Genomic DNA, 10,473 nt, shown 5'->3' with positions numbered 1-10,473 from the left:
CTATATATATATATAGCACAGATAGTTTTGTTGTTTTGGGGGTATTGGTGAACATAAACTGTATCAGTCACTTTTGAAACACCATATCTACAAAACATCCAAAGTTAACATTTTCTAGCACTGAAAATGTATTTCCAATAGCTACTTACCCCTTTTCACCCAAAGCTATCTCGACCTGATTTGCCCTCTAAGCATTGCTAAAATTTTTCAACAGTGCAATGGTTTTTTAAACCCCTTCATTTTTTTTGCCATTGTAGCAACATGTATAGATCATGTGACTACCTTCCACCAATCATACTGCACCACCTACACTAGTGCAGGTAGCTCTCTCTACCATTGCAGCACAATCCTCACTTTTGAGAATTGGTAGATACAAGCCAGAAACACAAGCAAATCAGTGGCAAGAAGTGGGTGATAGGAGGTAAGTACACATCAGAAATACATTTTCAGTGCTAGCAAATGTTAACTTCCAAAACAGTACTACCTCCCGCTCACCCAAAGCTAGAATCCCACATTGCAAAGGTGGAGGGGCCTGTGAAGGCATAAAAGTAATCAAATAAGTGGAGAACAACTGCTGTGAAAGAACAGGTGTGCTACAATTATAAAAGGAGGCACACCTGTGGGGTACAGCATTACTTCTGTAACAGGTGTGCTCTTCCCCCAGTAATGAACAAAGTAAGGCCCATAGGGCAGAACTTGATGACAGGCACCATGTTATGTAATACAGATTCTGCCCATGGACAACAGATAGTACATAAGATGTCCACATATGTAACAAGAGTGAGTATATGACACAATCATAGTCAGATTTGAAGAAGGTGCCTGGAATCAGACATAAGAATACGCAGCTATGGCTAAAGAACTGTAAATGTAGACAAATAGGCCAAGTGTGGTCTGCCCAAGTAATAAAAATCAAGGGGAAGCACCTCGTGTTTTATTGAGTATAGCAAGTGCAGTCCAGCTGGCAGAAAACATCCTGGAGAATCACCTTGAAGTGAGCATACTATGATATTGTATAATATGAAATATTATAGTCCTCTTCTCATAGAGTGGGTACAGAAGACTATGAAGTTTGTTTTATCGTACAGAGGAAACTTCCATAGTCCACCACTCCAATGACTTGGAACTAGAAGTTGCAAGGACTCCCGTACTCCACTAGCAAAAAGGGGAGGGGGGAATTTGCGTTGGGGAGTCTGGAGGAATGACACACTGGAGAAAGTGCAATGGGTTTCTGCAATTCTCTATTTTGAAAAGCAGAAAGACCCCGATTGTAAGAATCATAGGTCACTAGGGATGGTCAAAAATTCCCATCTGCTTTACTCATGAAGTCATTGAGTGATGGTCTTTTATATATGATCTAGTGATAAGGAAAAAAACAGATATGGACATATACACAGGTATAGGTGGCACAGTATTATTGGTGGATGGCAGTCACATGATCATCACATGTTGCAATGGCACAAAAATGAAGGGGTATAAAAGACTGGTGCACTGTTGAAAAATTTTGGCAATGCTTAGAGGGCAAGGCAAGGTCAAGATAGCTTTGGGTGAGAGGAGGTAGTACTGTTTCGGAACTTTGTTTCTCAACAACAAAATACAATAGTGAATTTATCTATTGTGACATTTATATTAAACTGTTTATTCATGATTTTAAAAGGAGCATTCATTCACAACACAGTTGTTTCTTGGCTAAAAAAGGCAGTTTTTCTTTCCAGAATCTTTCAATCAAATCAAAAGTTAAAATGGTTATGGAAATGGTAAAAAGTTAAAAAAAGGGGACAGAAAATAAGACTGGTAATAAAGTAATGTTAATGGGAAATTATCATTTTGTCAGTTTGGAAGAATGTGATTTGGTTAGCTACTTAATGTGTAAAATGTTATGAAATTGAGACAGTGCAACAGCTGGCTACATAACCTATATTTAAAATGCCAACAAGTGTGAGCCAGGGAAGTTGGCGGAACACCCCCTGATGCTGGCTTTTACCATGATAGTCCATGGAATATGTACGGTTTGGATTGCACAACAGTCAAATATACCACGAGTGTATCTCAAATGGTCTTGTGGAACACCTCATCTCACAGTAGGCATATATTGAGCCAGGGCAGATAGTACGAGTGCTTTCTGTTATCCTGGCTTGATGCAGATTTTGGGAAATAAGTATACCTGGGAAGCACCACCAGACACCTGATGGATCCTATAAGCAAATGCTGTAATAAAGAAAAGGGAAAGGTACTTACTAGTCTAAAGACAGTGGGTAGATTGTAGAATAGTGAATGAGGTAGGCAGTAACATGCAGGAGATGAGAAAGCCAGATGGTAAAGATAGTGGGTGATGAAGGTGAGAGTAGTAATCCACATGCCTGCCTGAATGATCTTGTCCAGCAGCCACTGGAAATGAAATGTGAGGGAATGAATGAGGTGATGAATCTGATGGGATGAAATATGGAAAATTTTGGGAACACCAATCCCCAATAAAGACTAAACACAGCATTAGTTGAATTCAATCTGTAAGAGAAGAAGGAGAAATGTCTTTGTAGGAAGAGGAATCCTAGGGAATGAAGAGTCAGTTACAAGAATCTATAAAGCGTGAGGTACAAAACAAGTAGCAACAAATGGCACAAACAGGGCAAAATGATTTGTCAATTGTAGAGGTGAGAAATAAAAGGCAGTGAAATAGGACAGAAAGAGAGTCACATTCCTGATCAGCCAAAGTTTTAGGGAAAAAGAACCAGTCAGGATAAGAAAGAATATATGAGTGATGGAAGAGGGTAGGGGAAGAATTGATAGCATAAATATCTGAATGACAGTGGCCATAGGTGAGAAGAGGAAATAAGTCTTGAGAGAAGGGTGGTATAAGGTGGCAGTTTGCCAATGGCTCGAAAGATTCATGGGTATGACTAAACAAAATGACACTGAGGTCTCAGTCACACATGGAAGCAAGGAGAGGAGATCTATGGAGAAGAAAGGAATGGAACAAGGTGATGAGAACTGAGGTATCAAGAAAGGTGAAATGTTGTTGACAAGGCCACAAGATAACTGATAATGTTGGAGACAACTAATCGACAATCCAACAGCCAGGCAAAGAAAGAGGAGAGATGGCTGACAGTAGGACAGTCGGGTGGAAGGTGACAACGAATGGACCAATCTCAAAAGACATGCCACTTATGCTGGTAAACAGACAGAGTGGAAAGAAGATAGGAATGAGAAATGAAACAGATTACATGATTGGAGTGTCCAGTTTTGGATAAAACCCACATGTGAAGTAAGAGGGACAAGATCCCTTGATGGAAGAGTGATGTGAGGTTGAAGCAAAAGAGAGGGTATGATGGCAGAGGAAGAGGGGGTCAGGTTGTCAGGTAGCATAAAAGAGGAAACCAAGGTTAATAAAGGTCAAGAGTTTGTAAGCAAAAGGTTCTGGATTGGGTACCCCTTTAGCAGTTGATATAGGAATCAGTTGTGGAGTTGTTGGAATGGACTATAATGAAATGATCCACAAGGAGGGGTAAGAAACAGGAGCATGCCCAATGGACTGCCAAAAGTGTGAGTGCATTGAAATTAAGAGAGGATTTGTACTGGATACATGTGCCCAATGTGAAATTATTATTTGGAGATGCTTTCCAACCAGAGAGGGAAGCATCCATGAAGAGGTACAGGTCCAGTATGGATGGAGGTAATGGTGGTATTGGATAGGTCTAGTCATCAAGACAGATCATCAAGAACAGAAGGGAACAGATGAACCATTGAGATCAAATATTCCTGTGAGTGGTTCCACTGGTCGTGCAAGGATCATTGGAGAAGGTGCATGACCCAAAAGGATAAGTGGTTCCAATGAAGCCATGGTCACCAAAAAAATAAAATAAAACCTCTTGCACAGTATGAGCAGGAGAGGCATGAATTCTGGTGGCTAGTAGTTCCATAGCCCACAGGTGGATGAGAGAAGGTTGAACATGGCTGGGACAGGAGTTGAAAAACACTCCCCAGTGAACAAAAAAATTGTGTGGGAATGAGGAAAGATTTAGTAGTGTTAACAAACACCACCTCTTTGAGCTGTTGTAGAGAGATGTGATCAGATGAAGGAGGAAAGTAAACAGGATGAGAGCTGAGAGAGGGAGGGGAAGAAAGTTTTAGAGGGAATCCATGGGTAATAACTAGAGTAGCCCATCTATCTATGGAAAAGTGTGATCAAAGGTGCACAAATACAACAGCTGCCCCCCCCCCCCACCACACAGGCCCTGACTCAACTTGGTAGTTACTGATGAGCTTGACAAGTCTGACAAATAGAAGTTGGACAGGTAGAGAAGGAATGCCAAAAAATGGGAATTGAAAGACAGGAAACAGAGGGATTACGTTGAGATACAGAGATGGAGGGTTGGGTTTGGGACAGTCCAAAAATTAAGGGCAAAAGCAAGGACTGATGACAGGTAGCCTCTACCTGTGATTTAATAGAATCAGGAAGACCCAAAAAAATTCAGGTCAAAGAAAAAGGGCTGGGCAAAGATCTCATAGAAAGGAAGAAGAAAGTCAAATCTGGGAGAGGAGAGTATCTCTACTCAACAATGAACCAAGTAAGCAAGGAAAGGGCAAAAGAAGTGGAACGGACCATAATGGAGAAGAGAATGGAACAAGAATTGGATGAAAAATCATCTGGGGCATAGTATAGTTCCTCAGACTTGAGGTGTAGAGAGGAAAGCTAAAGAAGCATGGTAAGAAGGATCAGGCAAAGACAGGAGTATTGGACTCTGGAGGGCAAAACCTATGCCCTTCAAAGAGGTGAGAGAGATTCCAAATTTTGCGAATTAAAAAAGGGGGAATTCATAATGAGTGTAAGCCAGGATTTAAGAATCAAACTGATGACGAGGGTGTTGCCTGAGGTTATGGGAATGTAATTGGTCAAGGAAGAAATCAGCATGAATGTCAATGTGAGGAGCAGGAGGAGGTAAAAGAAAACAGATGTTAGGGTCAGGATTATAAGGAGGGAATTAGAAGTTATATGACACAGCAGAAAGAAAAAGAATGGCACATACTTGTGATATTAAGTCCTGATAATGCCAAGAAGTTTGAGGGTTTTCTTCAACAGGGAAAGAAGTTTTCCAAAGCCTAAAAAGGATGAGGAAGGAAGTGATCAAATTTGTTCTCCTCATTCTCCCCCTTAAAATGAGGGGAAGGAATACCTGAAGAAGGGATTAGACCTGAAGGTCTTGGATATACAAGGAAATCCACTACCCTATGCACAATATCCATCACCTCATCCTCAGTCAACATGCCTTCAGAAGCCATAGTTGATGCATAAATTGTGTGGGGAAATTCACACAAGTAGTAGAAAATATTACATGAACTTGTGAGTTCACAGTTTGTAGAAAAAAAGAAGGAAATTAAGTTTCTTACACCTAGCAAAAAAACATGTCTGATGTGTTCAGTGTTGATGAAAACAATGAAGATTCATGAGTGCAAATGCATAGAGAGAGTTAGAGCACTAGGAGGTGTGTCGCCCTCCTATTAGATGGAGGGCTTTTGCTGCATAATGACATCGTTATGCAGTATTGCAATTCTGGAAAAATCTCATGAGATTAGGAGGGAGTTCATTGAAGGCTAGTACAATGCAATCCTCTAAGGCAGATGTGTGGGGAAGATAGCTTAACTATGTGCAGATATGTGGTGATATTGTCTTGGAATAAATTTTTCAAACATTTTTATAGGTCAGTTAGAAAGTCAAACAAATTATGAGTTTTGGGCATTTCGTTTTACTGTTTCAATTATTGTTCCTATTTTAAAATGCATATTTGAAAGCTATATGAATTATTTTTTGGACAACCAACATACTGAAAAAATTTAAGGGTAATGAAGACCACCTTCTGAATGCCTCAATCCTGAAGCACTAAATTTCTTATATTCATGTACATCTATCATTTATTGATGTATATTTTTTAACCAAAGAAATAAAACGTAAAAATTCAAAATTTATTAGATTAGACAAAAAAAAAAAAACTTAAATAATTATTTTTTTTCATCTTGAGGAACGCATAAGGAATATTGGTAGTTAGGAAGATGTTATGCTGTGTAACCTAAAATTTGTTTACCCTAAACTCTCTGCACTCTGCTGGGTAATCTATCGCTATTTTTAGTAATTAACATGGTTCAACGAGCAACAAAACTATAAAATTAAATGAAAACAAAGGCAAACTGTGTTACGAGCCTGAGGCTGTTTAGGAAGTAATTTAGATTTATTAAGTATTTTTTTGGGGTGGTTAGAAAGTCAGTCCATTGGACTGACCCTGTGCACATATGATTAGACAATTAGCAAACATCACTATCAGCCCACATATAATTAGTAATATTATTTAATTTAAGAAAAAAATATAATTTTATAATGCTAACAAAGGCAAAACTGAAATAGAGTGAATAAGCTGATTGCTAGAAATGTATTAGGAAAAAAAATATTTATTTAAAATTTTTAAATGTCATCTCCATTAGAGTAGGAAACCTCAGCCTCCTCCCCTCCCCATACCACATAAGCCTCTAAGGGACCGGCTTAAATCTTCCAGGCCTAGAATGACCACTGAACATCTTTCTTTGTTTTTATTAAAACAAATTTCAGATTAGGCACACTAACATTAATGAATTCATTTGTTTTATATACATTCAACAATCAACAAGCATAATATTTTGTAAGTAATAACACATTTCTAAAAAAAAGAATAAAAATTACTAATACTACATGTACTTGCACAGGATCCCCAAAAGTGTTCTGTTTCAAGAGTAAATAAAACCAAAATTAGGCGTAACAAATATTTTTATTTCTTAAGTTCATATGTCATGCTGTATTGTAGCTTAATTCTTCTCATAATTCATGGCATGTGCACATTTTACTGATGTCACGAAAGTACAAATTGCAATGTTAAGCATCCCTTGTGTGACATCATTTTAGTGTCTACTGACTGACTGACTGACTGACAGACAACATATTGCTGTATAGTGGTGCAAGTGGTTAAAACAGGTGACCCTCCAGGCTACCTTTCGAGGAAATTATATTTCAAAATTTCCTATGTTATAACGAGTAGCAAACTTATATTAATACACATTGCAATTAATAAATAAAGAGAATAAGCTAATTTTAACCTATAAAGGTTATCAAAATAAAAATCAAACCTTTGGAGGGTTAAATGGATAAGTTTCAGGGACCTTTATCTCCAAAACAAAATTTCCTCCTTCATATGGTGTATCAGGTGGCCCAGAAATTTCTCCTTTGAGTTCTGTGTAATTATCATTAACCAGTTCCACTTTGATGGCACATTTTGCTACCTAAGAAATAAAATATTCTTTGCACAGAGAAAAGAAATTACACATGAGACAACCAAATAATACAGCAATAAGCATACATTTTTAACTTTTATAAGAATTATCACTTGCTATGTTCTACTTAACAATACTGAAGGAAGGGATGCACTAAAAGTCAACACTAAAAACAAATGATAAAATGAAGATTGAGGATATATAGATGCAAATCATACAATTAAAAAAGTTATAGGTGACTTAAAAAAGAAAATAATATAATATGAAACAGCAGTCTTCAAGTCAATTATGAAATGTAAAACTGCAAGAGAAAATTTACTTAGGTTAGTTTTAAATACCAGTTTCCTACAAGTTTAAACATATACATATATGCTACGAAACATTTAAGTCTGTACCCGATGATGCCTTTACTGGCAAAACCATGGTCGTAATAAACGATGTATTTGTGAAATGTACAATTATCTTGTTTTTCCTCAATTCTGTAATTATGGAGTTTCACCATGTACTGATGGTTTCAAGTATCAATTATATAATACTCACAATAAATATAAACAAGAAAAGATATTTCAATGTTTATATTTTAATAAGTATTTGTATTGGAGTACAAACCTATTTCTATTCAATGTATTTCAGTTGCTTGACATAGTAAAAGTCTGCCACAGAATCTGTGTTGCATGACTAGTTTCCATGCAATATGTAATCAGAAATTTATCAATTTATAGCCACACAACTCAAATTGTCATTTTGTATTATGGTTTTTAGGCTTAGGGTAAACAACAAAACAGAGTAACAAAAGACTTCTGTTAAACTATATTTTGAGTTGAATGATTTTTTTAATTACTCTTTTACTTTCAGTTTTGTTTATTACAAAAATCTTGCTGATGTCTGAATAGTTCAATAGCAGATTTTACTGCTCCAATGGATATCATTTGCCTTTTTCCCATAATGCTGTAAAACTTAAGTAACATTCACATGAAACAAACCCAACCATTTTGAACTTTTGTTTTATTAATTATATATATATATCCTGGTTGCCTGGATTCTTCCCCTCCTTTTATCTTTCTATTTGATTATTATGGCACACAGTATATTCTCAAATAATGATCTTAAGTTTCAACTTTTCATTGTCAAATTCTATTAAAATAAAAATTTGATGTTAACCTGTCTTTGAAAAACTGGAGGTGATGAGGTTTTTCCCAATTTCTTGTAATATTTATTTCAATATGACCTGTCAAATCTCTTCTTTGTCTAAACACCATTATTATGCATGCTCTGAAGACAGACAGATTTCACCATCTGATTTTGAACCCCACACCCTCAAGTAAACCTAGGGCATGCTCAATTCATTGTCACAGAAGTGTAGAACTTTCTGCACAGCAATGATGTGACTCAAATAGTGTTCTGGATTTCTTTCAATTGTTCTTAAGGTGAAAGTGTTGTAAAGGGATGAGTGATGTCATCAAAATGGCAAAGCAAGTTTATCAATGCAGTATATACTTAAATATAAAATATTTTGTAACAATGCCAAATATGTTTTCCAAACAAATTTCCCCTTTTGTCTACAACAACGATTGCATAATTAATAATTATTCTAATCACTTAGCAAAACAAGGGAAATTCCTTGAAATAAACCTTGGATTGTTTCATCATCACTTTGTTCAGCATCATCATCGAATATAATAAAACGGGGGGTAGGGAGTTCTAATACATTCATCGCCATATTGGAAATGCTAGCTTCCTGTTCCGGTTCACACACAGTAAAACGAACATTCATGACATGTTCTGGACAGGCGAATCAAGCATGCCCCTTGTTGCGCCACTGTATTATCAGTATTGTCATTGTTAATATATTATATGGTCACCGTTGCTTCGTTATATGTTGCTCGCTTCAAGTTCAAATTGTTAGTGTCACTGTTAGTTCTTACTATCTTAGCCTAAAGGAGGCAAAATCTCACCTCTTCACTTCTAACAACCTCCTTAAATTCACGTTTAATTCGCTGCACTGCTATATTTGCCATTACTTCTTTTTTGATAAATAACGACTAACATCGACCGTTCAAAAGAATAAATTATGTCCTATTACTATGTGACTTTTACAATTTACATTCGCTACCTTCGCCTACTATACATCAATCACCCTCTAGTGTTGCAAAAGAGTATAATTTTTAAACGAAGTAATATTCGCCGAAAAACATTAAATGAATTCACAAAAATGTCACGATAAACGTGTTATTTACATACATAATACAATATATTATAAATATTTCTGAGAAAGAAAAATATCTGAGTAAATAAAACAGGTTATTGAGCAGATAATATCCAGTGGTTAATTTAAATACAGTTTTAAATTTGGAAGTATAAAGAATCATTCGTTGTGTAATATTTTAAAGTATCAGATAGTTAGACCCGCTATGAACAGCAGATTCGATCAAGAAATAATCTGTGTTTGACAACTTGACTTAATTTTATGCTGCATTAGAAATAAATAGATTGCACACATTTTTTGCACGGTGAAAACAATCTTTATTTCAACCACAGAAAAAACACAAACAGTGTGCGTGCCTTCGTAAACAAGTGGACGATCACCTTTACTGGAATAGTAAATAGATCGACAGATAAATTCGGTTTCTTTGTCAAGACTGTACGTAGGAAACGGTCAGGCCATGGCCTGACCACTTTTTCATGGCATGCATAGCTACAACTTATGTATTAAAACTTGCTTCTTTTAATTCAATACATTATGTTGTGTGTATGCAATATTTGTAGTTAAAATGGCTCAAGATTCAATATCATAGCTTTAATTTTTTCAAAACTTTTCTGGCGGATGCCCCCAGACTCCAGTGTGGCAATGGCCTGACCACTCCAAAATGTCTTCCTACAGCAATGTTTGTCCAATCGACAATATCACCTTGTGACCTTTATTCTCTCAAGCATTCGTCAACTGAAGCATTGTAAATGCAGCCAACAAAGATATAACAGTTGCTAATCCTTTCAGTCCAGATGCTATATGCTATTCAATTTCTTCTCAGGCAGAATAGACATTACCTACAGTAAAGAACGAAGAAACAAAACAAATAGAACAAGAAAATCCCAATGACCTTTTGGACTACGTGTTTATGTTAAAAGTACTTGCAAACTAAATATATGAAAAATATTGTACAATCTTATATCACTAAAGCTGGT

The 10,473-nt window shown here is 36.4% G+C and overlaps 1 protein-coding gene across 3 annotated transcripts in view; it reads right to left on the bottom strand.

Annotated features, from left to right (window-relative positions):
• LOC106475842 (ubiquitin-conjugating enzyme E2-22 kDa-like) overlaps positions 1-9,422 on the bottom strand; it is a 43,099-nt gene extending 33,677 nt beyond the window's left edge. For 2 of the 3 annotated variants that reach the window (XM_013936534.2, XM_013936526.2), the window contains exons 1-2: positions 9,246-9,422; positions 7,147-7,299 (exon numbers count right to left, since the gene is read on the bottom strand). In XM_013936534.2, coding sequence (XP_013791988.1) covers positions 7,147-7,299; positions 9,246-9,308 — 216 coding nt within the window. In that variant the 5' untranslated portion in view covers positions 9,309-9,422. Of the gene's footprint in view, positions 1-7,146; positions 7,300-8,922; positions 9,208-9,245 lie in introns of those variants that run through there. The other variant, XM_022380974.1, reaches the window with a different exon arrangement.
• Positions 9,423-10,473: the final 1,051 nt, after the last annotated feature.

Source organism: Limulus polyphemus, unplaced genomic scaffold, assembly GCF_000517525.1.
Source record: "Limulus polyphemus unplaced genomic scaffold, Limulus_polyphemus-2.1.2 Scaffold150, whole genome shotgun sequence".
Taxonomy (NCBI): domain Eukaryota; kingdom Metazoa; phylum Arthropoda; class Merostomata; order Xiphosura; family Limulidae; genus Limulus; species Limulus polyphemus.
The sequence above is the reverse complement of the archived record's forward strand: the minus strand, read 5'-3'. Positions and strand labels throughout refer to the sequence as shown.